Genomic DNA, 27,511 nt, shown 5'->3' with positions numbered 1-27,511 from the left:
ATCACTGAGTTAGAAACCAAACCTGAAGTTGATGCTCCAGATTTGCTAGCAACCTTAATTGATTCAACCAGAGACTGGGATTCTTCTTGTTTATTTGGACATCAACACTAAGAAAAACCTCAGACTTCTGGGTTGAAACTTCCACTGCTTGTGAACGTCTGTTCAGATCCTCCAACTTTGCAAGAGCCCTGGCCTTCTGGTCTCCGCCCGTTCTTCCTTCCTTCGACGTGTTTGACACGTTGCTTGGCTAGTCTCTATCAACTTACACTATTAACCCTTTGCTCCATGATAAACGCTTCGTGGGAAATGCTACATATGAACCCTGAAATGCAATAGACAAAACATTTATTCTACAAGTTCAGACAAGCAAAAAGAAACTCAAAAACTCAATTCTAGTAGTAGCATACATAAATGAAAACTTTAATAGATATGACACATCAGAGCGAAACAGAAAGAAAAGGTTCAAACTAGGGAGGTTCCATGAAAACATATCATCACCTACAGGATTGAACTAGCAATTCATGATGAAGACACAGGATAAGAGGCATTATATAACCAGGAGGCTGAACTGGAAAGCTAATAGTTTCCACTCAGGAACATACAGAATATATATAATGCAGCAAGTGGCATAGTTTCTGCTTATTACCATAATGACATTCAATTCCGTGATTTTGGAAACTAGAAATGTTCGAGATTATATGTAGGGTATGTACACTTATATGAAAAAAGGAAGATAAAGGAACATTGGTGTAGTGCTCCAATTGCTCCAATAGGTTTATCTTAAAACGGATAGTTATTTCAATGGCAAACTTGCTAAGAAATATTAGATTTGGCATATAATAAAAGCGCAAATCCTTAAACTTATTTGAACTGAGACACTAAGACCTACGATGTTAATCAAAATATATATTCCAATAATTATAATACCCAAAGGCATAGAATCAACAATATAGATTCTGATATTAATTAATATCACGTAAACGGGGAAGAAAATAGTTTTACACAATTCTCCGACTGCCAAATATGAAGATTTATACGGTTCTGTACTAGAAACTACATAACCTGCAACCATTATTTGGAGCAGCACAGCCACACAACTATAATTTAGATTCTTCAGTTGGTTATGCCAGCATATTTCAAAATCAATACAAATTTTCCCGCAAGTCTAGGCTTCATGAAATTTAGATGCAAAATTGACAGACAGACACATAAAGAATGCCCACTTTTACAGGCTTACCTGCAACTGATGGGTTACCAACACCATTGTCTTGACCCTAAGCACCGGATCATTTACTCAATAGGACCTAATTCAATAAACAGTTGCTAGATAAGAGCTACTTTCACCACAATGATAATTAAAATATAATCTTAAAAAGACCAAAAGATAACAAAACAGAAGGAGTTTTAAAAAAAAAAAAAACAATGACTTACATTTATTTTTTTCAAAAACCAAGTTTTACAAACGCATAATGTGAAGAACCCTTACATTATCTAAGAAAGCGGAAACAAGAAGCTCAAAAATTTTAGTTAAGCTTATCCTTAAGCAGCAAAAATTAGGATAATTAACATTTATTTCCCGCATGTTCTTGTTTTCCTCGGTTTTCTCAGCACCCAAACAGAAGCCCTAGCTAAAACCTCACCCAAAACATTTCTCCAAGGCAAATAAATTTACCCATAACGTTTAAAAACCAAAAACAACAAAGAATTGAAACCTTCAAATAAGTATTTTCCCTCCTTCTCTATTATCCAGGAAACCAAAAAAAGCTACAAAAAAAAAAAAAAAAGACCCTTCCAGAAAATATCCGTAAAAAAAAGAGAAGGAAGAAGCTTAGAATTAAAAATTGAAGCTGAAAACAGAGATAATACCTGAGTAAAAGAAATCATGAGCGTGCGTGTGAGAAGGTATGAAGATGCAATTGATTATTGAAGATAGGTAGTGGATAGGGAGAAGAGAAAGCTTTAAACGGTGAATTTAGGGTTTATTTATAGAGGATGGGTTTCTTCTGGATTGATTTCACAGTGGATAGAATTAGAAACCAAAGGGTAAGGGTAAGGCGAAGTAAATCGATTAAAATAATTTTTAACAAAAAACAAATTAGTGGCTTTTGTGAAGTGACCCGTTTTTGTAATCAGGTTATTTTGGTGTAAATAAAGTGCTATTTCGGGTTTTACCCTTCTTTTGGGCCAGGCCCATGATGTGGTACGCGCTTATCATGTTAGAACCACTGAATCTACGTTCCCCTTTCAAATTTTCAATGTGTCGCCCACACATTCTAAAAGTAAAAGGTGATAATTTATACCTTAATTTCTCTAATAAGTGACATTTTTTCTCTATTTTTTTGGTACTTAGGCCAAACTTCTGGCATTAAGAAATTAATGATACTGTTTCTATTCTATAATTGAAAATTTGATGGAAGATTTAGGTATTTTTATTATAACTACAGCCCGTTGGAAATGGAAATCATCCACAAAATAGGACTTCCAAAGTCATACAGAGATATGCCGCTCTATGTCTATTCCTGTCGAATTCTTTTACTCATAAAAAGCTGTTCATACAGACCCCAAACATCAATCCACAGAGTAAAGCCAAGCCACAACAAAGGATTAAAATGATATCGAGGGTGAAGTGGGAGAACCAGAAAACTTCTTCTCTACTTCATTCCCCCTATCTATTCGTGTTCCATAATTAGAGCAACGTGAAATATTAATCACTAAATACAAGGCTCAATGAAAATGCAAAAAAGTTCCATAGTAACACCAACCATGACCAAATTACAATGTTGTTCTCATATCAGGTACATTTTAAAAAATAAGGGCAAGAAATCATCCACTTCCATGTACCTCCATTCAAACTCACTATTTCTTTTTGTCTAGCACAATCTTTGCTTTCCTCCTAAGCCTCCTGCTAAATTCACAACCATCAGTTCCAAGATGATTTAGTTTTAGTTTATATCTACAATTCAAAATGCGACCTCAACTACAATACCTGAAAACTTGTGGGATCAAGCCACTACACTTCATTGGGATTTGATTTTTGACCATACAATAAACCACCCATCTGGGCTTATTTTCTTCACTAATCATAACTACCATCTGCTGCTCGAACACAACCACTTTGCCTTCCATGGAAGTTCCCCCCACCGCGCCTTGAGTGACTCTGACCCCTCTCCCTATACCTTCCCCCTGCTGCATTATTAGGGGCATCTTTTGGTCCTTCATAGTTGTTTCCCCTGTTGCTACTACTATGATTGTAAGGTCCAACAGGCTGGTACTCATACTGTGAATTGTGTCTCTGCCTCTCCCTGTTGATAGGTTGGTTATGTTGTTTGTTATCTTGTGCAGATGAAGTCCAATCTCCACGAGATTCATGCCCCCTGCCAAAACGGCTACTCTGATTTCCATTTCTACGGAACCCTGAAGGCATGCGTTGCTCATGTCGAATCTCTGTATTTGATGGAGCTGTTTCAACCTGGTTACCAGGACCTTGGTTTGGGGAGTGGGGGCGTCCTTTTACTGATGCTATCCTCCTTTCTCTCTTGGGTTCTTGATTGCCAACATTTGGTGCTTCTTCCAGTTTGCTTGAATGGGATGCAGACTGAACATGATGAGACTGAGCCATAACTTCATTGGTCTCCTTGTCTGGAAGAGGTGGTTGTTGTAACCCACCTTGGGAAGTGGAGTCCTTTCTATTAGCCCTCCCAACTTCCGTCCCTACAGTTTGACCACTGCTGGGCCGGCTCCCTTGTTGATTAGAGGCTGAAAATGCCTGTGGTTTCGGTTGCCAATGAGAAGTTCGATTTTCTTTTGAAGCAGAAGGCAAGTCAGATTGACTCATCTCAGGTACAGGTACCGAAGATTGCACATAACTCTTATCAGCATCCGCGCTATTGATCTTCTTGTGATCATGATCATGATTATTTCCTGTGCCTTTCTGCCCCTTGTACTGATGACGCTTTCCTCTGGATGCCACTCCCTGATCTTTTGCAACAGGAACAGTAAGTGGTACCGCAGAGTCAGGATTTTCAGGCATGTTCCAGCCATCAGAACCCCAATCATCGTAATACTTGGGCTGCTCTTTCACTGAGCTTACATCAGGCTTTTGGGGTTGGGAATGCTCAATTGATTTTTGAACATTCCTACTGGCATTCGAAGACTGTGCATCATGCAACCCTTGCACAATGTCAGAAGAAGCCCGTTGGCGCCATGATCCATGCATTTTTCCCTGTTTATTCTGCCTATTATCCCCATTTTTAGACTCCATAGCCACCCCCATCTTCCCACTGGCAAACCCAGCAGCTTGGGAACTGTCTGCACCGGGAAAACCAGAATCTGCTCTACCAAAAATCTCATGTGACGTGGTCTGATCAACCGAAGGAATCAATATATGCTGTTGAATACTACCTTGTTGAGCCATTTCTTTGGCTACAGGCTTAGGAATGTATCTCTCCATTTCGGCCCTCTTGTTTCTTGAATTATTTTGCACTTGATGGTCGCTCTTTACAGATGAAACCTCAACCATAGATTTCTCACTGGCATCACCAGCCACCTCAACTTTGTTCTGAGTCCGCACAGGTGCCCAGACAACAGCATCATTAGTATGGAATTTCTCTCCTGATTTATTAGCTTGTGTTCTTGATGTCCTACGAGGATGCTGAGATTTCCACTGGTTATTTGCTCTTCCATGGTTTTCATCGGTTGGTGAAGACAAGCACATATCAGAAGACTGATTTGCATCTTTAGGATCCATCGGTGACTGAACAGAGTTAGGATCCAACTCAGATTCAGAAGCCTTTGCCTTACTACTTTCACTTGAAGTGTTTATAATATATGCTTCTGTTACTACTGGTAAGGCGGTCACAGACAAAGCCTCTTCTACTTTGTGCTTCTTGCCACTCCTGTTATTTCTCCTCTTTTGATGTACAGAGGACTCAACCATGACATTTGGATTGCCAGGCAAACTTGACTCACTGCTAGGGGTAATTTCATCGGTAACAACCTCAATGGATGTGGCAGCATTAACTATTAAATCAGTATGGCCTTTCAGTGACTCAGTTGTGCTAGTACTGATAAACTTCTCAGAGGAATTCCTTTCTGACAGAATATTCTTCTGCTTATAGCTTACCCGCTTCTGTCTAGACATGCTACCTTCATATACCTGAGGGGCATTGTTTTGATGAACAGGGTCATTAACATCCTGTATTACGGGAATAGATTCATTATGCTTATACATCCCAACAGGTTCCTTGTGGCCACTCTTTGGTCTCTCTTGAAGGAGCTCATTGGACAAAACAGTGGATTTTTCAACTCTACTGCTGCTGCCACTTTCACTACTTTGTGCCACATCACTTGAGGTAGAAACCAAACCTGACGTTGATGCTCCAGATTTGCTAGCAACCTTAATTGATTCAACCAGAGACTGGGATTCTTCTTGTTTATTCTGGACATCAACACTAAGAAAAACCTCAGACTTCTGGGTTGAAACTTCCACTGCTTGTGAACGTCTGTTCAGATCCTCCAACTTTGCAAGAGCCCTGGCCTTCTGGTCTCTCGCCCGTTCTTCCTCTTCCTTCTGACGTTGTTTGACACGTTGCTTGGCTAGTTCTCTCATCTTAGCACGCTGATGGAACAAGTCAAAATAATTGTTATAAGAAAATTTTCCGATCCATAAAACCAGCAGGCGTACAATATAAAAGTAAATTACCTGCGCTTCGCTATCATTGGAATCAGACATGGGTAGCATGGACTCCCCTTCATCCTTCCCTTGAAGATATGACGCAGACTGTTCAGCAGCCTCCTTGAGAGCCAGATCTTGCATGTGAACAATAGAACTTTCAGAATGTGTAGCACATGTTACACTTGGAGAGTCTGCAATTGGAGATTTCTTCCGCCACCCATCAACCTCTTGGGAATTAAATCTTCCTTTGCCACGATGATCAGTTCTACCATGCATGGCATGAGTAGATCTCCTGCAAATCTGCATTTCAGTACTTCCAAAACATTGAAAATAACAAATATTCCCTATAGAAACCTACAAATTAAAAAAACAACCTTGAGACAACTGTTCCACTGGCAGCAGCTGATTCAACACTCTTATCTCCAGCAGAAAAACTGCCATCGTGCAAAGCAGGATTATTACTTCCACTGGCATGACTTCTACCAGGATATAAAGAACTAGCAGCAGCTTCATTGGCAGAATGGTTAGCCTCATGATTAACAACTTGTGGTTTATTCTTTTGTTCCTCCTTACTGGAAACAGATATGAGATCATATCTACCATCTGAGGCACGCGCCTTAGCATTTAAACCCTCTATTTTCTGAATCAAAGAGGAACCTTTTGCGGCAGCAGGGTTTTCTGGTAAGACAGTAGTTGGATGTTCCAACTTCTTCACTGAAATGTCATCAAATGCCTTTGTTCCCATACTTTCAGGTGACTTAACTTTGACAGGTACAGAAGAACCTCCAACATGGTCAGATGTCTGAAAAGAAGTTTCTTCATCAATAGCCTTTCGTTTTAAATTCATCTCTTCATCTTTTCTGTAATCTCCTCTCCAGTCCTCATCCCATGATGACGCTCTTGGTTGGTCACCCTTCTCAACATGTGATGCATCAGTTACAGTGTCTTCCCACTTCTGTTCTTCATCCTTCCCATCCCAACCATCTTGATGCTTTAAGAGCACCCTGTATGGTCCTCGACCATCAAGAGGATGACCCATAGGTTCTACTTGTTCTGAAGCCAAGCCTTTGCCATTAGGACCATATCCACTGGATCTAGGGTGGGAATTGTTGGGATCATGAACATTCTGACCAGAGTACCTGTTATAAGCAGGGTGACCAGGTGCCATTCCCATAAATGGTACATCTCGTTCATTGGGATTACGGTAACCCATGGGAGGCCCATAGTAGCCCTCATAGGCCACTGGACCAGGATAAAATCCAGGCCTAATTGGCATACCTGGGCGCATATAAGCATCAGGCATAGGAGGTCTGTACATATCCCCATTTTTTGAATGGTGTGCCCTTGGTCCCGCTCCCGGTGGGGGAACAGGCTGTGGATTAGGAAGCCCAGTTGTTGGCATAGGAGGGCGATAAAAATGAAACGGTTCCATGGGGAAGCCCCCAGGAGGAACTGGAGAATATGGAGGACCTCCTGGATTATTGATTGGAGGTCCTCTATACCAAACACCACCAGGATGATTATTGATTGGAGGACCATGCCAAGCCTCATAATGCTGAGGCGGCATAGCGGCATTTGGGTATGGATGGGGTCCATGAGGATCTGCTTGCCACTTCTCCACATTGGGCCGCCCTCCATCTTCACCATATGGAATATTATCTCTTCTCCATGAATTTGCAGTTCCACTCCTCACATTTGCGTTTACAGAAACATCACCTGAAATTTGGGAAAACATACCTTAAGGATTAAGAGAATGACACTACTTTATAAACATAAATCAAAATCATCTCACTTTTCTTTCTTTCTTTTTGACAATGAAAATTAAGTTCATGCACACAAACCAGATACAGAAGTCTCAGTTCTATCTTTCAGTGGGGCCACCCCACCTGAAGACATTTTGGGCTGACCATGAGAACTGTGCTCTGCAATGCAAGAAAATGAAGTTTTATTGATACTGTAAAGGGAATATAAAGAAACCATTCTTGAACAAGTAGCCAATCATGTTCATAAAACTACAAAATGAACAGGCTAACATACAACTATATCATATGCCCGTAAAACAAAATTAAACATGAAACCTTGTGGCTCTGTGTTCTTTCCCACATTGTCTTTCTCTGCACCAAGGGTTGGAAAGTCTCCAGAAGTTAGAGAAAACCCATCATTCCTAGAGGATTTAACCCCCTGCATGTATAACAGTTAATAACTAGCAAAAGTCATATCATTTGGAAACAAAAGAGAAAACCTCAGAGAGCGAATAACATAAGGCTGACCAGGTGTTGATAGTTTTCTCTATCTTCCTTTTCTAGAAAGATATTTTTCTATTCTCTTTTAAATCACAAAAGCACATACACAAGCGAGAGTTCAAGTCCCATGGAGGCTTTTTGTATAACAATAAAATTCAAAAATCTTATATTGCTTTTCATATAACTTTCTTTGGAACAACATGAATATATAAAATGTTGTAATAATTTAAGAAAATCCTAACATAAGATTACACACTAGTTTCATATAAAATTTTGCTCTAACTCTGCTTAAGGAAAAGATTTGCATACATTTTTCTTTTGTCTGGAGTATTTCAACAACGGTAAGAATCAAATACAACCAGAGACGCAACATTCTAGGACAACCAATTTCCTTAGCATTGTCAACTGCACTAATTCTAGCAACAAACTATCGTTCCTTGAATACAATCAAAACTTTACTCGAGTACAGCCAAACCCAACTGGAAAACAAAATCATAGGTTAAAAAATGCATTTGAATCAGTTCACAAGCTGAGTCGATATACCCAACAGGCTTATGAAAAAGAATTTCACTCGCATATACAGATCAATAAACATGGTGTGTTACTAATAACTTGCTGACACATATTCTTACCAACAAAATCAGAAAATAGAAAATCTCTTAAACGAATACTTGTGACTTCTTGATGATTACGTGTGTATTTTCAGTAGTTGATAATTACAAATGAACTAATTAACAACGGGACCATACCAACTTTTCGGCTGTTGCAGCTGAACCCCAAGCCACCGAATTGTCAGATAATGGTTCAGCAAACCGGGACAATTGTGAGCTACCAGGTCTTGTTTCTGCACTTCGAGGGCGTAAAGATGCCAGTGATGTCTTGTTTGATGTCAATACTCCAGAAGCTGATGATGGTCTAGAATTTGAACCCCATGCACTAGCAATTGATTCATGGGCTCTATCACTACCTGAAGTTGATGGTCGAGTACCACTCCCACCAGATGAAGGGCGGCCACTAAGATGGCTTGGAGAGCCAGTACCACCATCAGCATTTGGAGACAATGTCGAGGAACCCCATGCATTTGATGCAGAAGAAGATGACCTACTTCCCCAGCTAAGTGTACCCCTATCAAGTGTATAAAAATTATTAATTAATCCAAGCACCACTTAAGCCTTTTTAAACTGAAAAAAGGAAACAATTAAGTGCACCCAGAGGCATTAAATGCTAAAAATATGTGGGGGAAGCAGGCAAGAACCCAAACACAAAGACATGTTACTCACTTGGGAACAATTTCCACATTCGGGTCCAGCCCATGATTTTCTAACCTTGAAACAAAGAGAGAAAACATGAGATTTAAAAGGGAAACCCAAACACATCCATTAACTGAACTTTAAAGTATATGAAAACAAAGAAAGAGAGCAGTCAAATGGATACTTTTGGCTGGGTAAGTTAATTGGTTTAGGAACAGCAATTTTCCCCAAAGATGTCATGCCACTTCTTCTGGCAGAAGCCCACCTGCAAAATATTTACAAAAGATAAAATTAAAAAACAAGAAATTGCTTATAACATAATGTGCCTTATAACCATATATATCCAACAATGCTCCCAACCCTATACTGATTGTAAACTATTAACATCAAATGCAGCAAAGTAACTTGCACAAATGGGAAAATAACTAAAACAGGCCTAATAACATCATATTTCAAATAAAAATTGAATATATCATCCCTTAATCACCTTACGCAATTTACCTACAACTTCTGAACAAACATGAGCTCTAAGAACTAAAAATAGCTTAAGTATATCCCATATTGCAAAATAACAGGGTACCTTCGCTCTCCAGTCAACATACTTGAAGTCATGGTTAAGCTGTCGTTGCAAGGTCATTCAAACAATTTTGAAGCAATCTGTGTAAAGAGAAAACAATTAAATCAATCAGTATAAAGTCTTATAAATATTGCAATAACGATTATTTTTTCAGGCAGCTGCAAGGAAAGACATAAGTAAGATTACCAATGCCCAATTATTTTATTTAAAAAAAAGCTATATGAATAGTGATATTCCCCCATTTCCAAAACAAGCACAGCTACCACATATTATAAGAATGTATAATTCAAAAGCCCATTGAAATAGCCAGATACACCCTGCACATACTTACACATATAATGTAACAAATAACCACCAAACTCTTTGACATCAATCCAAAACGATTAAAAATCACAAAATTCAACCCAAAGATGTGAATTAAATAGTATAACCAAAGTATTTCAACCATAAGGCTTGACAAATCCCCTTAAAGTCACCTACCAAGTATATAATATCAAACGAGTTTCTTACGAACAGATTATTAAGCCAAGTAGTCCCCATATTAATTGTGCTAAATATAATAAGGGGGAAGAAACTCCGCAAGATGAATTATTACGCATTTGACTAATTGGACATTGAAAGATCAATTATGAGCAAACATGTTACTTCATGTGTACCATGTAATTACATCAAATTTTTTTACTGATAAAACTTACGGTTAAATTCATAATACTTTATTGTGTGGATATAGGGTCAATAAACTTGTAACTCCTCAATAATATTGCTTCACCAAATGAAAATGATAATGAAAAACTAAAATAGCAGAAACAAAAGACAAGTTCAGTTTCAAAACTGATAAATGCATTTCAACCAAAGTAAAAAGGCATCTTCACCCATCCACCATCAGTTAACACAACAGAAAACCTGAATAGAATCATCTTTGTAGACTTTGAAACATTAAATCTGTCAGTAAAGTGCTCTATAAAGGCTAATTCCATGATAAGAAATCCACTGATTCATTCTGCATTGTACCACTTGTTCTAGAAACTGGTAACACAACCTAACATATGAAATGGCCCATTAAACAAAAAGGTACTCTCAATTCTTCTCTAGAAAAGTACCATAAGCCTGACACATTTTGCATGCTAGACTTCTAGGACAAGTCCTTCAAAACTTATTTCTCTACTTGCTAAATTCCATCCCTTAGAAGAACAAAATGGTTTAAGCTCCAGAGAACATTCAACACTCAGCCAGCAACCATCAGAACAAACAACAGTTTCTATCCACTAAGAGTCCTACCACATTAGTAACAAGTTTCACTGATTGAATCTTCACATGAAACAACAATTCGCTTACCAGATAGTCCTCACCAAAAGTACAAACCTGTAAACAAACAAATCGCATCTAAACCCAAGCTCAAGGCCCATAACTCAAGTGTTAAGACATTGTTAAGGTGAAGACCTAACGCCCTAGATCCCAAATCATATACCTGCCAACTACAGTTCTCTATGGCTAGACTGGGATTTGAAAACCAATTAATCTTTATATAGGCCATAAATTCAATGGAACAGTACATCAAACATTAGTTAAGATTATCATGTAATTTGGAGGTCATTTCAAATATTTGACATGCAGTACTAAACTAACATATTCAGGTGAACACAGAACCCCCTTTTTAATGGAAATTGCTTTACACAGCTCCCAATAACCACCCATATGCTCTCTCAGCATCACCATTCAAGTAAACCATAACCAGCAACCATGCTCTAAATTCCTATTTTCTCTATCCAGTTTCTCTCTTTTCAACTTGATAAAACCCTCTTCCCGCTAATTCCATTTAACCATCCAAAATCCTCCCCACCCAAAGTCCAAAATCATAACACTCATAGCCCCCTTACACTTATCCATTTATCCACATATTTCAGCTATCCTTGTTTGAAACACATCAAGTTACAAGTCATAATTCAAAAACCATTAATCCCAATAAGCACGTTAAGATTTTGTTTTATTATCAACATTTGCACTTCAATATCTACTAAGATACCAAACACTTTCTACGCACTCGATTACCAAACATTAAAAAACAAAAAAAACGCCAGTAATCAAGAACAAATCATCCAAATACACCAAACACTCCACAAACAAAACCAAAAATAAATAAAGAAATCACCAACAATTAATTCTAATAAACGCAAAAACTACCTTAAAGCAACCAGAAACAAAGAAACACAAAATCTCACCATCAAAAAATAAAATTTAAAGATAGAAACTAAAAATAGCAACTACCGGTGACATGCTGCAAGCTTCTAAGGTTTGAGAAAATAAAATTCTAAAGCGACATCATTCCGTCTTCCAAAAAAATAAAAACAGGCAGAGGCTTTAATAAATATAAATAAAGAGGGACTTGCCTGAGATAAGAATGAGATTTAGGGTGCGTTAGACAGAAACCCTAGCGAGAAAGAGAGAAGGAGAAAGAGATCGAAAAGTGAGAGGGTTTGAATGATCGCAACGACAATAGAAAAGAATAAGGAAGAGAGATCCGTAAAGAGTGAAAGCAGGAGATTACAGTAGGGTGATTTTCAGATCGGAGAATGAGAGAGGGAGAGGGAGAGGGAGCGAGAGAGCAAGGTGCTTGTGATTTTAATATAAAAACAAAAACAAGAAAAGTAATTTAATTTTTATCAAGAAATAGAAGAGAAACAGTGATTTGTTGTAAATTTATACTTGTCAAATTAATTAATTAATTAATTAATTTTTATTTTTATTTAATCTAATTTGCATGGCTCTGATTGGCTCGTGTTAATATTATACAATCCGAATAGATTATTACAATCTTACATATGTAAGATTAGGTGGATGAGTTTAGTTTTTACTCTTGGGGTACAAAAAATTTGATTAAAATTATGCTTTTGCATTTTGAATTTCACTAGGTTTTGATACCATACAAATTTTATAATTTTTATTGAGATTGCCCTTCCAATTTTCTCTCCAATACATAATCTAAATTAGAAATATTTAATATTATCTTTACTTTGTATAATTGTATGAATAATTATGTTATATAAAAAAGTGGGTGGAAATTACTTGATAAAGAATAAAAATTTCTATGTAAAATATCTATTGATGAAAACAAAAAAAAAGAACTCTATTGTGGTTGGTAGCCTTGAAAGGAGAGAGAGGAAAAATTATGAAGAAATTCACATAAAATTATATTATTTAATTTCCCAATTAGCAACTGAGAGCCTGTTTGGTTGAGCTTATAAAAATTAATTATTTATAAGCTAATTTGAATTTATAAACATTTGAAATTTTAAACAGTTACGTGTTTGGTTAAAATACTTATAAATGACTGATAAGTAGTTAACGCGTTTAATAAAATATGTCTACATTTTATTATTAAAATAACTAAAAATAATACTATATTATTTTATCAAATAATAAATTATACCATAAAATTTTAAAATTAAATATAGATAATATGGTAATATACATTGTCAAACTAACTTATAAGCAGAGCGTTTATAAGTTGCAAAAAATATATATATATATATATATCTCCTCCTAACTTTTTTTTTTTCTTATAAGCTCAACTTATAAATCTAAAGAAGTTATAAATAAAAAAGTTATAAACAAACATGTCAGCTTAATTTTGGAGCTTACAAGCTCAAACAAATACCCTTTAAGAATCTTTCCACACAAGTATCTTTCACCATTATCTTGAATTTAATATAGTTTTATAATTAGACCAATCAACTTAATTAGCTTCCATACAAATGAAAAATAATCAATAGATTTTATTAAGTAAAAATACTGTATTCTAAGATTACTTATTTAATTATTTTTATTGATGAAAATCATAAATTAATAAATTGCCTAAATGGATTAAATTGAAATGAGTAAACAACATGTTCCCACCCAAGGTTTCTCAAAATAGCAAGTTCCCACCCCTGGTTTCATAAATTATATATTCTCACATTTAAATTAGAGTAACACTACACTCACTAACTTTCTCTCACAAACGCCACGTGTCAGCTCACAATTCGTCAATTCACAAGGGTCTCGCCTGATCAAACTAATCACAAACTCCCACATAAGTTTAGTGAGGGGGATTTGTTAGGTTAGTATTATTGTTTAAATTAACAAAAAAATGTTTATCAAAGGGTAAAGTGGTCATTTGCATTAAATTAAATCTGAAATGAAAAAAAAAAAAACCAAAATAACCCTCCGCATCTCAAATTTCTCTCCCAAGCACCCTTTTTCTAAAACTAGTTTTTCTCCTCTGTCGCTTCTCTCTCCCTCCCTTAGTCACAGCCCTCCATTTCTCTCCCTAACCAGAAATCATGCTCCTCTCTCCCTCCTTAACCCACAGTCGCCAGCCACCAATCTTGTGATTGGCATGGGCGTCGGCAGGTGGCTTTTTGCTACTATTTAAGTGCCCTATCACGGCGCTTCACTTCCTATTTGTACCGCATGACCTCAAGTTGCAATTTCCAACCTGTTTGCTCGCAAAATCCCGCATCGCCATCACCGCACAGGATCTGACGCTGCTGGCGTTTTCGTTCACCGCTGCTTCTAACCACGCAGATATGCTCCAGTGTGCAATTGCACCAGCCAAATGTTTTCGTATACTACTGCTTCCAACCGTGCTATCTACACCAGCGTACGACATGCAAGCCCAGATGTTGCTCTTCACCAACTCTCGCGCACGCATCTGTTGGTTGCACACTCCTCTACTCGCAAGATTGCAGTTAGGGGTGGAGAAAATTTAGCTGACCGGCCATCCGAAGTTTCGATTTAAGAAAATGGCCTTGAAACTGTTTTTCATTTTTTTTTTTAATTTAGAGAAGCTGACATGGCACAGTTAGGATCCATTAAACATGTAAAATGGGTTAAAATGAAAAGATTAAAACATATAAGGACAAAATATAATTAATGATAGTTTTTAAAATTTGAAATTTGAAAAAAAGCCCCACCCATTCAAATCGCTTAATCGAAACCAATTAAGGCAAAAATCGATATCTTCAATACCTAAACGCATTCTGTGCAATTTCCGGCAATAATAGTCCACATTCCTGAAAATTTTCACACCCAAATTCAATCCTAAAGCTTCTTCTTTTCTTAAAACCATGGCTGACATTCACAATGAGGAGGAAAACCCAACTCCTCTTCGAATCGTAGAGTCCGACGGCGCAAGCAGTTCAATGGCTACTCTGGTGGATCCTCCTATCAGTAAAGGTGTTCCAGTAGCGGAGACAACGGCGGCACAACAAGAGAGAGAACAGGAGCAAAACGGTTCTGAAGAGGAAGAGGAGGCCGGGCAAAATTCAGGCCAGGAAGAGGAGGCCGGGCAAAATTCAGGCCAAGAAGAGGAGGCCGGGCCGAATTCAGGCTAGGAAGAGGAGTCCGGCGAGAGTTCAGGCGAGGAGGAGGCTGCCAAAGAGGAGGAGGCCGTCGAAGAAAAGGTATTTGTACTTGCCGAGACCTAAGATCGCTTAAGCGATCGATGGCTTTTACTCTTGGTCGCTTAAGCTATTTAGGATTGCTTAAGAGTAAAAGCGATGAATCGCTTAAGCGATCTTAGATCTGGCAGATGGATTCTGCCTCGTACAAGATCTCTTAAGCGATCTCTTCCGAGACAGAATCAAATCTGCCCAGATCTATAATCGCTTAAGCGATCCTTTGTATCGCTTAAGCGATTTCAGATCACTTAAGAGTAAAAGCGTCGAATCGCTTAAGCGATCTTAGATCTAGGCAGATGTTGATTCTCCCTCGGAAGAGATCGCTTAAGCGATCTTAAATCGCTTAAGTGACCAAGAGTAAAATCGACGAATCGCTTAAGAGATTCGTCCCTTTTACTCTTAAACGATCATCTTGTATGAGGCAGAATCATCTGCCTATCGCTTAAGCGATTCTTCCAGAGTGTATTTTGTTTATATTTGATTTGGTTTAATTTTTTTGCTGATATTTTGTTTATATCGATTATATAGATTTTCCCGAGCGTAAACTATAGAGAGTACGGATTGGAGTATGTAAGCGATACGGTACTGTACTTCCCTATGAGGGTGACAGTGAGGTCAAGTTAGGATGTTTTAACGAGAATAACAGGGATTTTAGGGACAGTGAGGAATGGTGAAAGGAGATTCAAAGAGACTTGTTTCAGTCATTTTTGGGATATGGACACAATGGAAAAAGACATTCTGGGGATCGGGAGTGCATTATATGTTGCTGCACTCAATAAAAAGTAACAAAAGGCACGAAATATGGTTCGTAGTGGATGGAAAGCCACTACGTTTCGGGATGATGGAATATGCGTTGGTGACTGGCTTAAGATGTGGGGAATTGCCAGGTGAGGTTGAGGAAAAAAGAATAAAGGACAGTACGGGAGCCAAAAGGTTGTCTAACAAGGTTTTGGCGGGGAACACGTCTATTAAGGCACAGGAATTAGAGGACAGGTTAAAAGATGGTGAATTTAACGATTCGGAGACGTTCAAACTATGCTTGGTATTGTTCTTACATTCGATCCTAATGGTTGGTGACTCAACAAAAGCCGTTGATATTGATTGGGTGAAGTTTGTGAGCAACTTGAACTTCTTTAATGCTTATCCGTGGGGACGAGTATCATTTAAGCGAACCATGGAGTTCCTGCAAGCAAAAGACTTGGCGTTAAAGCACTCTCAATGGGCCGAGAAGAATAGAGCGGATACGTACAATTTGTTTGGCTTCCCATGGGCAATGCAGGTAAATATTAATAGGTTTTTGTTATATTTTTTTTAATATGTGTTTGAATTATGATATGGATTATTTTTTTACAATGTAGGCTTGGATGTATGAGGTCATCCCTGTCCTGGCTAAGGCAGGGGGGAGGGTTAGAGCTTCGATTGTGCAACAGACATTTCCTAGGATGTTGCGGTGGCACGACTAGAAGTGTACCCATTGGGATTATGAGCAAATAGAGATTGAAATTCAATCAGCTCAGGTAAGATTAAAGGATTAAGCTTTTGAATATGCATTTGCTTTAAAATGTCGCTTAAATCTGATTGATTTTGTTTCTTATTGCAAGGGGTTGTCCGTCCCTTCCTCACCGCTACTGGGGGTGAAGCATAACAACACTATGTCAAATCTTTTCGAGCATTGAAGGATTAAAGGGATGAAGGGATAAACCGCCTGACGCAGGAGCTACAAGGGGTCACACATGTGAGGGCAGTTGCAGAGCCACTGCTTGAGAATGTGGTTGATGTCGAGGAGGATGAAGCCGCAATCGGTGGGAGGGAAGAGGAGGAGGGGAGTGGGAGGGAGGAGGAGGAGGGGAGGGGGGAAGAGGTTCGTATGCCTCAGCAAACCGGTACAACAAGTACCGCTTTGCCGAGGTGTCGAGGTCAGGAGAGTGAGGTGGTTAACCTTATAAACAGTTTGTTTGATAGTTTTACAACAACTGTTTATGGTAGGTTTGATAAGATGGAAGAGCAGTTGAAAAAGGTGGCAGAGAAAGTGGATAAGGTGGCAGAGAAAGTTGTTAGGGTGGAGGAGGAAGTTGGTAGGGTGCAGGAGGAAGTTGGTAGAGTATTGAAGGCGGTTGAAGTGTAACCTGGGCTGAAAAGAGAGAGCCAAAAGAGCAGGTTTGTGAAATTGCCTTACATTGTACTAACACGTGGAATTAAGAGAAAAACAAAGAAACAAATTGAGGAAGAAGCCAAAATTGAAGGGGTTAAAGAGGTTGTTGGAGGAAGTGGGACAGTTATAATGGAGGAGGTTGAGGCGGGAGGCGAAGGAAGCGGGGACGTACAAATGGAGGAAGGGGGAGGAAGCGAGCAAGCAAAAATGGAGTCCATTGTCGATTTGTATAGGCCAATAGAGGAGGAAAAGAAAAAACCCTTCTATGCCTATTACAATGATTATACCGAATTCCAAAACTTGTCAAAGTGGCTTAAGATTTATTCTGTTTTGGCACTATTATGAATGATTTTAAGTTTAAACTTTCAATTACATTGATGTCTCTTATATTTTGATATGTGATGGATTCGATTGATATAAATGGCTTCATTTTGCTGCTTATTCTTTTCGAATTTGGGAGGAAAATGAGTGAGGTCGAAATGTATCACAATCACAGTTATATCGAAATTAGCTCTATAAAGACAGATTATTACATAATTTAGGAGAAATATAAGATTCTTCTCTTTTTGTAATGATCGCTTACGCCATATATGAGCGACCACATATATCTCTTAACCGGCCAAGAGTCTTTTACCAAAATCGCTTAAGCGATACGTAGGATTGCTTAAGCGATCATAGATCTGGGCAGATATACATACTGCCTCGGACAAGATCGCTTAAGCAATCTCAAATATGAACGCCAGATCTGTTTGTTGCGAGCAGAGTTCGTTGCGACCAGGTAAAAGCGATCTCAAATTTCAGCATCTGGCCTAGAGTTGATTATGGCCAGATCTGTTCGTTGCGACCAGATATAGTCGGACTGCGACCAGATCTGTTCGTTGCGAGCATATCTGTTCGTTGCGAGCAGAGTTCGTTGCGACCAGGTAAAAGCGATCGTTTGTAGCTATCGGTGGTAGCCGGAATCTGGGAAGTTGGGTGGTAGGGGTGTTTTTGTTAATTTTTAAACTTTTTCAGGGGGTATTAATGAAATTAATTCACTTAATGGGTCTAAAATTAATTAAACAAATACTAAAATTTCCTAAATAATTAAACAAAGAAAAATTTTAGGAATAGGATTTGTAATATTTATAGAAATGTTCAACCAAACGCACCCTTTATGTTATAAACAAAGAAAAACAACATATGTTTAGCATTGACGTAATGATTACTACACCTTATATGTTTCATACTGACGTCAAAGAACTATATGTTTAATATTAATATAATGACGATCACGGTCTACTGAACGAATTGTAAACCCTATATGTTTAGCATTGAAGTAATGGTTACTACACCTTATATATTTCATACTGACGTCAAAAAACTATATGTTTAATATTAATATAATGATGATCACGGTCCACTGAACGAATCGTAAACCCTATATGTTTAGCATTGACGTAATGGTTAATACACCTGATATGTTTCATACTGACGTCAAAGAACTATATATTTAAGAGTTCGAGCAATAAAATTCAGTTTAATAGTCAAAGGAACTTTGTTTACACAGGGTCGCTTAAGCGATCGTAGATATCACTTAAGCGATGCTTTTCTTTTTAACCTAGTCGATTAAGCGATCGTAGATATCGCTTAAGCGATCATGTTATTGGCGGAATCAAATGTATGATCGCTTAAGCAATTAGTGATATCGCTTAAGCGATTCTTGCCTTTTTCACTTGATCGATTAAGCGATCGTTGATATCGCTTAAGCGATATCTGTGAATGGCAAAATCAAATGTGAAAAAGACAAGAATCGCTTAATTCAACTTTGATTAATAAAATGTTTTACACCAAATACAATTCAATGTATTTTAATTCAACTTTGATTAATTGTCCAACTGAACAAATACAAATATCAAATAAGAGCGTTTCTTCAAAATGAAACCATAGAGAAGAAGAGAAACTGCCAAATATTACTTCTAGAAACGGCACTAGACAATATACCAAATAATTCAAATCAGATATTGAACACACTTACACACCCCAAAACCAATATGTTTTCCACTATTGCATTTTGTCATTTCATTAAACAAATATTGGAATTTCCAAATTTACAGACTCTTGACTTTTGAAAAACAAAATAGAATGAAATTTATGAATCCATCAGTTCCATGCATCAACCTCCTCATTTCCCCAACAAACAAACATAAAATCAAGCAAAATGTTCAAACGTTAAATATCGAATATACGAGTTTTTTATTCGTTCCATATGAAACTCAATTATTTTCATATGAAACTCAACTATTTTCAATCTTGTTAATGGAGGATAGATGGAACTCATATTCATTTTGAATTTTCCGATCTGCATTTCTTAGAAAAAATATTGTCTTTTTTCAGTGAGTTGAACGTTAATTAAAGAGTTAGTATTTACCTTATCGAAAAGTGTCGAAAGGGGGTCGAGGTGGTGAGGTGACGAGCTGTTTGCCGCCCATTGTAGTGTGATAACGGGGGACGGATGGCTGAAACTTCACGCTTAGGGCGGACGATTGACGAACATAGGAAGGACTGAAGGAGAAGTGGTTTAGTTTAGAGAAGAAGTAGATTTTAGGGTTATTTGATTTGGGATTTTTGAAAAAGGGTTTTTGTCTTTTAATTTTGTTTTACAAACCGCTTCGGCTTGGGTACTCGGTTTATTTTTAAAATTGAATGGATACCCGAACAAATTATTCGAGATTTCGGGTACGTCTTATAGTGCTACTAGTATCTGAACCGAATTTCTAGGTACCCGAATTTTTCTGTTCGGTTCAAGTACTGTGTTCGGGTAGTAGGTAATTTTGCACGGCCCAATTGCAGTCTCCACTTCCTTCGAGTGATGCACCTAGGTTAGTTCTTGTGATTGACTTGCTTGTTGTGTTGAGTGATATTTGGTTGAATGCCACCTTACTTGGTAGTGTTTGTTGCGGATTGCAGTGGATCGTGTTTGTGTTGTAATGGATTGTTGGTGATGAAGTTTGTTTGGATTGAAAGAAAATTTAGAGGGTTGGGTGGGTTGGGATTGAAGAGGGTGTTGGTGAATGAATTTAAGATGTATAGGATTTTCTTAAAATTTTATTAATTTGGCTGGAGGGTGATAGTGGTTGGGTGGCAATGGGACAGCAGCTAGGTGACAACAATGGCTAGGTGGTAGTGGCAGTGGCAGCCGCTCGGTGGTTGGAGATATGGATGATGTGAAAGTTGAAGAAGAAAGTATTATTTAATAAATTTGGAAGTAAGATGGTTGTTTTTCTAATTTTACTAATTTGGGGGTTAAAAATTAATTATTTATTTATTTGTCAAGGACAGTATGATAATAGCAATCTCTGTATCTATGTCAAACCTAATAATCGCTAACGCTACTTTAAGGGTGAGAATTGAAATTTATGAAACCGGGGGTGGGAACTTGTTATTTCGCGAAACCTTGAGTGAGAACATGTTGTTTACTCAATTGAAATTTATGCTACATTATTCCGGCCTTAATGTATTTGGGTTGACCAGCTTGCCTTGTTTAAGGAACATATATAAAGCTTTAAAATTGAGATTCCAGTTGTTCATTCTCTGGACACACTCTCTATCATCTCTCGCTCCATTCACAAAGAGAGAGAGAGAGAGCAATAGAAAGTAGAGAGACCAGGGCGTAGTGATTTTCCTGGCAGAGACAAAGAAAGGTACTGTTTTGCATATTATCGTTTCTTTGGAACTGAAATCGAATTTGACAAGCGTTTCATTGATTCATGATCTATTTTCAAGCACCCTTCATTGCTTAAATTCAGTTCCAGATTTGATTGTCGATGATATTGTATTGTGTCTTTCGCGATTTCTAGCATAACTGATTTCTTAAGTAAAGAGTAGCAGAAAACTTAANGGGTAGTAGGTAATTTTGCACGGCCCAATTGCAGTCTCCACTTCCTTCGAGTGATGCACCTAGGTTAGTTCTTGTGATTGACTTGCTTGTTGTGTTGAGTGATATTTGGTTGAATGCCACCTTACTTGGTAGTGTTTGTTGCGGATTGCAGTGGATCGTGTTTGTGTTGTAATGGATTGTTGGTGATGAAGTTTGTTTGGATTGAAAGAAAATTTAGAGGGTTGGGTGGGTTGGGATTGAAGAGGGTGTTGGTGAATGAATTTAAGATGTATAGGATTTTCTTAAAATTTTATTAATTTGGCTGGAGGGTGATAGTGGTTGGGTGGCAATGGGACAGCAGCTAGGTGACAACAATGGCTAGGTGGTAGTGGCAGTGGCAGCCGCTCGGTGGTTGGAGATATGGATGATGTGAAAGTTGAAGAAGAAAGTATTATTTAATAAATTTGGAAGTAAGATGGTTGTTTTTCTAATTTTACTAATTTGGGGGTTAAAAATTAATTATTTATTTATTTGTCAAGGACAGTATGATAATAGCAATCTCTGTATCTATGTCAAACCTAATAATCGCTAACGCTACTTTAAGGGTGAGAATTGAAATTTATGAAACCGGGGGTGGGAACTTGTTATTTCGCGAAACCTTGAGTGAGAACATGTTGTTTACTCAATTGAAATTTATGCTACATTATTCCGGCCTTAATGTATTTGGGTTGACCAGCTTGCCTTGTTTAAGGAACATATATAAAGCTTTAAAATTGAGATTCCAGTTGTTCATTCTCTGGACACACTCTCTATCATCTCTCGCTCCATTCACAAAGAGAGAGAGAGAGAGCAATAGAAAGTAGAGAGACCAGGGCGTAGTGATTTTCCTGGCAGAGACAAAGAAAGGTACTGTTTTGCATATTATCGTTTCTTTGGAACTGAAATCGAATTTGACAAGCGTTTCATTGATTCATGATCTATTTTCAAGCACCCTTCATTGCTTAAATTCAGTTCCAGATTTGATTGTCGATGATATTGTATTGTGTCTTTCGCGATTTCTAGCATAACTGATTTCTTAAGTAAAGAGTAGCAGAAAACTTAATAGTAATTTAAGTATGGAACCCAAATCTCCTTCCAAACATAAGATCTCTATCACTGTATTTACTCAATATAAACGGGTCTTGAAAGTTTGTATTTTTGTTTTAGTTGTAGTGTTGTTTTTTGTTGGCTGTTATTTTGGGTTTAAACCAAGTGGAGCTTATGGCATGCTAAGTGGGTCGTACTATACTGTTGTTGTGGACTGTGGAAGCACTGGAACACGAGTAAATGTGTATCAGTGGAAAAAATATGTGGAAAGCGAGAACTTTCCTATTCTGATGCATTCGTATCCAGATAACTCGACCGAGGGATCACTTCGGAGAAGTTCTTGTCAGTACCACTGTCTGCAGACTGAGCCTGGTTTAGATAAGTTTGTTGGTAATGCTTCAAGAGTGAGAGCATCTTTGGAACCGTTGATTTTATGGGCGGAAAGGTTGGTACCTCCTGAGAGACATGGAGATACTCCTGTATTTGTTTTAGCTACTGCTGGACTAAGGAGGTTGGTTGTTGAGGATGCCAGGTTGGTCTTGGATGATGTTGAGGCGGTTGTAAAGGAACACTCATTTTTGTATAAGAAAAGCTGGATAAGGGTTTTGAGTGGGAAAGAGGAAGCTTACTACGGTTGGGTTGCTTTGAACTATAAAATGGGGAGCCTTACAAATTCCTCAAGGACGTCCACCTTGGGACTTCTTGATCTTGGAGGTTCATCTTTGCAGGTAGTGATGGAAGATGATGCCATAGGAGATGACAAACACCTGATAAGATCTGAGATTGGCTTGATTGAACATCGAATATTAGCATTTTCTCTGCCAGCATTTGGTTTGAATGAGGCTTTTGATAGGACAGTTGCCATTCTCAACTCATTGAAGCCACCCCGAGAAGGTACTCGTGACAGAATTGAAATCAGGCATCCATGTCTCAGATCTGATTTTGTGCAAAATTATACTTGCTATGGTTGTGTTCAACAAAATATTACTAATAAAAAAAATTCCAGTAGTCAAATGCAGAGAACAAATTCCGCATCTGTTTATCTGGTTGGGGACCCAAATTGGGAGCAATGTCGGGGGCTTGCAAGGGCTGTTGCCATCAATTCAAGCAATTTAGATTGGTCACACCCAACAGTTGGTACAAACTGTAAAGCAGGCTTGTCATCTTCTAGCAGTAAGTTTATAGATTCTATTACCTCTCTTCTGCAATCAATCATTCATTCTTATATCTGTATATATTACATGTTGCTAGGCTTCCCTATATTCCTTTATGAGGTTAGTCATCATTACTGAAAATAACAATACAATAGCTCATTTATCAAGTTTTCTTGAGCATAGCAATTATTAGGTTCAGACATATGAAGGGTTGCCAACTTGATTACATATATGTTGTCAATTTGTAGGAAAAAGGTTAGTCCTGTCTAGTGTCTATAGGTTTGTACAGTTCTCTTGCAAGTTGCAAGTATATTAGCAAGTGTTCTTGTTAACAATAATATGCTTATAATTGGAATTCCAAACGAGTGTTTGTGTTGTGGAAGTGCAATTTGTTAATGGGAATACTTGGTGGTGGTCAAGTGGGCTATTGATACAGAAGTTTGGGATTACATACTTTAATACCATGATTAAAAATTATATATAAAGCTAAATAATGTTTATCTTGTGTTTACTGGCCATTGAAGCTGAATAATGTTTATCTTTCTCTCTTTAAAAGGGAAAACCTGCGGTTCATTCTGCATACCAGGTTGGTACTGGGTTTGGGTTGTGGAATTTCCAAATTGAGCCAGTGGCACAATAAAATTTGAGTTAGTGGTCCTTGGGTGGAGAAGACTCACTTGAAGGAAAAACATATCTGTAACTTGGCCGTTGATTCTTGTAAACAAGTTAATACAATTCTACATCTGTTTCTTGAAGTGGCTTTGACTCTGTTATTAATAGATCCTTTTATATGTTCTGTCTATAGGATGCTTTGTTTTTTAATCTCATTGAAGGGGATGAACATGAGTTTGTAATTTACAGTTTCTCATCTCTGTTGTGCAGGCATAAATATACTTAATCTGACAGCTATCACCCACCCAACTGGACACTTTCATGCTTTATCAGGATTTTTTGTTGTTTACAACAAATTAAATTTGATTTCAAGAGCCAATTTGACAAAAGTCTGGGAGAAAGGTGAGCAATTATGTCCAAGATCATGGGCCGACTTGAGTTACAATGCCGGAAACCGAAACCATGCTGTACAGCATTGTTTCCAGGTGCCTTATATGGCATCACTCATTGAGGAAGCTCTGTGTCTTGGTGAGGCAGAGATAATATTTGGTCCCGGGGACCTCTCATGGACCTTAGGTGCTGCACTGATCGAGGGGAGATATTTGTGGCAAAGAACTACCAAAGCTCAAACCAGTTTTTCAATTTTAAAGCATACGGAAGTCTTGTCCTCTCCCATTTTTCTTTTTCTTTTCCTTCTCATTCTTCTATCTGTTGTATACTGTAGTCAAATCCAGCTCCCTATGCCAGGCAAGAAAGGTCCCAAAGTTGGGGTATCTTTGCCATCATATATTCATCCAAAACACCGGCCTAACTAGGATTTAGTGAGTATATTTATTGTTGTACCTTCACAACTTCAATTCATTCATTCTTTTAGGTCACAGATTTTTTTGATATAAGCATTGGACTGTATGGATAATCAATTCTATTGGATAGGTTTTGAGTTGCAAGAATGTTTGCATAATTTTGCTTCTTTGCTTTTCTCTCATCTTTTAACATTTATCTGGTGTGGCGGGCCTTGGTGTGGAAAGCATTTATTTTGATAATGCGAGTAATTTTGTGATATCAACAATATTAACATGCTTAACCTCATGATGCGAGATTTGTGGAACCTTGCTTTTGAGCTTTAGTTTAGAGATTGATCTAAATGCAATGTTGTTGGGACAACTACAAGTAAGCACTGCGCTCTGTCTGCAACTTGACTGTTAATAGTTTTAAAAGAGCCCTGCTAAAGTCATCATTATGAGCAGCATGAAGTCGTCCCTTGAGGGAAAGTGTCACAGAAGAGTGAAAATTGTGAACAGTGTGGTATTATAGGTCTTCTGTTTCCTAAAAGAAAACATGTGAATGACAGGAGATTGAATGATGAATAAACTGATTTTCTCTTAGTTGGACTATCTTTATCGTCCAATGCATGTGTTTTTGTAGGCAGTAAGAAATTGGGTCTTGGAACAGTTTAACCACCTGAGGGCTTGTCAGACTCAAAGTTTTCAACTTGGCTGGCCAATGAACAGCGGAACATTCTCTCAGCGATAATCGTTAGCTTCATTCTGTTTCTATAGCTAAAGAAACTCATTATGGGCAACTAGGCAAGCCTGTGATTGCCTGATTGGAAATAACCTGATACAGAGAACCGCACACTAACATATATTTCAATAAACAAAAAGATGTCCGAAATATAAAAAGAAACAAAGAATACTATGAACTACTTATAATATTTCCCATAGATATCAATGTCTGACTAAAATACAAAGTACCATCTATTTCCATAATATATACACAAAGATAGTAAAATTAGGGATATAGTATTCAATTTTCTTTCAGGCACATATAAGTAGAGACCGATACTGATATGCTACTTATTCTGCAATATTTCAGTATGCAGCTATATTACCGGGTTTACAGGCGTCTATTCCGGATGCATCAATATCTACCCAGATTTCATTAACGCGACCAATGAACTGGAAAGGAGAACTATATTGTGCAATGGAGTAAGCATAATCACTGTCAGAAGAAGTACCGTTAGCCCAAGGAGACCTCCTCAAGCTGATGGCAAGTTTCTCGGCCTCACGCACAATGTTTTCATCCTTTGCAAATCCAGAGAACTTCCTTACAGCAACACAGCGACTGTCCCATACATAAGGCTTCAAATGAAGTTCAGGCAGGGGAGTTGGTGGGTCAGCTTGGAACTTCACAGGCAAGTAAAATCTGACAACATAGGCAGATGAATGAAGGGGGCCAGCTCCAGGAACAATGCTTGTCACAACAGGGGATGTCATAGGAATCCGAGAGTAGTTAAGATTGGCACCTTCGATGAACTGGAACAACCTGTAATAACATAACAAGTTAATTATATATTTTTTTTAGCTCGAAAAGGTTGTAGAATTCATCTCCAAAATAAAGTGACAGATGATACCATCTTCAAAATAAACTGCAGATTCTTCTCCTTCATCCATGTTAAAACTCTTTTTTTTTAATAATCAGATATATAGTCTTCCCAAGAACACAACCAGGCTTTTGAATTAAGGGATGTGATTGTTAATATTGGTTACTTAGAAAGTAATTTACATAACAGTCTGCACCAATTACACACGGGCTACTATTCATTAAAGTACATGATGAGCTTGATTCTGAGTTAAATACAAAATTGGAGTGACAAATCATAAACTTTAAGGTCAAAAGATAATTTTTTTCCCGAAATATAGGAGTGATTACAACTATTTTGATAGTTGATACAAACTATACCATAATATAATTAACAGTTAAAACTAGAATATGGGTTGCTGAGCAGAGCAACGATACCTGTGAAAGCCAAACAAGGTGGCCTTCTCGAAGGAGAGTTCACGAACGGGGGCAGACATCCACGTGGATTCTGTGTAAAGTCTGACATCGAAATCCGATTCTGAGTGTACCACCTCATATTTCGGCGACTCGATCGCGTTGCTTAGTACCACTAGACACAGCAGACTGACCACCTTCATTAACATCCTCGCTCTCTCCATTTCTTTCTCCCACTTTCTCCAGAAACATCAAAATTGCAGAAATTAAGACTGAAGAATCAGAGTATCTTGGAGGAAACGGAGGTTAATTAAATTTACAATTTTGTCCCTGTTTGAAGTCATTGTCCATTGTGGATACGAGTTAAAATTGGGGTAATCAACTTCTCTTATTATTAATTTAAAAAAAAAAATTAATCAACGTTGTTTATAAAGGGTTAAAATTGTAATCAAATTTAAGATAGTGACGTATGGCTTAAAATGTAAAGATATCTTAGCATGGCATACTCACGATGAGGCTTATTGGGCCAAGGAAAAGCCCAGCCTCGAGACAATATTTTGCTTCAAAATTACCTCAACGTTCGAAGTTCAAACCAACAAATTTGTAGGTAATTCTTGTTTTCTCTCTATATTTTCTGATAGTAAAACCAGAGTCAGACAGACTGACGAATTAGGGAGCAAGAATAAGTGAA

At 37.8% G+C, this 27,511-nt stretch overlaps 3 protein-coding genes and 1 long non-coding RNA gene across 6 annotated transcripts; 1 reads left to right on the top strand and 3 right to left on the bottom strand.

Annotated features, from left to right (window-relative positions):
* Positions 1 to 280: 280 nt before the first annotated feature.
* On the bottom strand, positions 281 to 2,043 carry LOC116146411. Its single transcript, XR_004130491.1, has 3 exons — positions 1,867 to 2,043; positions 1,238 to 1,304; positions 281 to 322 (listed from the first exon to the last, which is right to left on the bottom strand). It is a non-coding gene; the product is annotated as an uncharacterized LOC116146411 (long non-coding RNA).
* A 584-nt stretch (positions 2,044 to 2,627) lies between these two features.
* On the bottom strand, positions 2,628 to 12,366 carry LOC116146509 (protein MODIFIER OF SNC1 1). Of its 3 annotated transcripts, none has more exons than XR_004130511.1 (11): positions 12,132 to 12,366; positions 9,748 to 9,824; positions 9,352 to 9,432; positions 9,198 to 9,242; positions 8,667 to 9,042; positions 7,753 to 7,855; positions 7,516 to 7,596; positions 6,049 to 7,390; positions 5,702 to 5,966; positions 2,987 to 5,617; positions 2,628 to 2,905 (listed from the first exon to the last, which is right to left on the bottom strand). XR_004130511.1 is itself a non-coding variant. In XM_031431926.1 (10 exons), exons 2-10 carry the CDS (start codon positions 9,777 to 9,779, stop codon positions 3,077 to 3,079), a joined length of 4,866 nt encoding a protein of 1,621 aa, XP_031287786.1. In that variant the 5' UTR covers positions 9,780 to 9,824; positions 12,132 to 12,366; the 3' UTR covers positions 2,628 to 3,076. The 3 variants fall into 3 exon arrangements, 1 of the variants encoding a protein (XP_031287786.1); XR_004130510.1 differs by having other exon boundaries at positions 2,628 to 2,902; XM_031431926.1 differs by having other exon boundaries at positions 2,628 to 5,617.
* Positions 12,367 to 20,680: 8,314 nt separating this feature from the next.
* Positions 20,681 to 24,860, top strand: LOC116146431 (probable apyrase 7). The gene is made up of 4 exons (XM_031431827.1): positions 20,681 to 20,716; positions 20,984 to 21,017; positions 22,586 to 23,452; positions 24,316 to 24,860. The coding sequence occupies exons 1-4, from the start codon at positions 20,681 to 20,683 to the stop codon at positions 24,858 to 24,860; spliced, it is 1,482 nt and encodes a 493-aa protein (XP_031287687.1).
* An 882-nt stretch (positions 24,861 to 25,742) lies between these two features.
* On the bottom strand, positions 25,743 to 27,169 carry LOC116146475 (heme-binding protein 2-like). The gene is made up of 2 exons (XM_031431887.1): positions 26,845 to 27,169; positions 25,743 to 26,370 (listed from the first exon to the last, which is right to left on the bottom strand). The coding sequence occupies exons 1-2, from the start codon at positions 27,042 to 27,044 to the stop codon at positions 25,917 to 25,919; spliced, it is 654 nt and encodes a 217-aa protein (XP_031287747.1). The 5' UTR covers positions 27,045 to 27,169; the 3' UTR covers positions 25,743 to 25,916.
* Positions 27,170 to 27,511: the final 342 nt, after the last annotated feature.

The sequence above is a fragment of the Pistacia vera genome, unplaced genomic scaffold, assembly GCF_008641045.1.
Source record: "Pistacia vera cultivar Batoury unplaced genomic scaffold, PisVer_v2 Contig478, whole genome shotgun sequence".
Taxonomy (NCBI): Eukaryota; Viridiplantae; Streptophyta; class Magnoliopsida; order Sapindales; family Anacardiaceae; genus Pistacia; species Pistacia vera.
The sequence above is the reverse complement of the archived record's forward strand: the minus strand, read 5'-3'. Positions and strand labels throughout refer to the sequence as shown.

Bases quoted from the DNA above. Each gene is read 5' to 3' on its own strand.
- LOC116146509 (XM_031431926.1), bottom strand. From the start codon at position 9,779: ATGACTTCAAGTATGTTGACTGGAGAGCGAAG. The intron at 7,856-8,666 runs GTATGGTCCCGT...TTATACATGCAG, and splicing joins CTGCAACAGCCGAAAAGTTG to GGGGTTAAATCCTCTAGGAA. The intron at 7,597-7,752 runs GTTTCATGTTTA...CTTGCATTGCAG, and splicing joins AAAGAACACAGAGCCACAAG to AGCACAGTTCTCATGGTCAG.
- LOC116146431 (XM_031431827.1), top strand. From the start codon at position 20,681: ATGTCAAACCTAATAATCGCTAACGCTACTTTAAGG. The intron at 20,717-20,983 runs GTGAGAATTGAA...TAGAGAGACCAG, and splicing joins TCGCTAACGCTACTTTAAGG to GGCGTAGTGATTTTCCTGGC. The intron at 23,453-24,315 runs GTAAGTTTATAG...TCTGTTGTGCAG, and splicing joins AGGCTTGTCATCTTCTAGCA to GCATAAATATACTTAATCTG.
- LOC116146475 (XM_031431887.1), bottom strand. From the start codon at position 27,044: ATGGAGAGAGCGAGGATGTTAATGAAGGTGGTCAGTCTGCTGTGTCTA. The intron at 26,371-26,844 runs GTATCGTTGCTC...ATGTTATTACAG, and splicing joins ACCTTGTTTGGCTTTCACAG to GTTGTTCCAGTTCATCGAAG.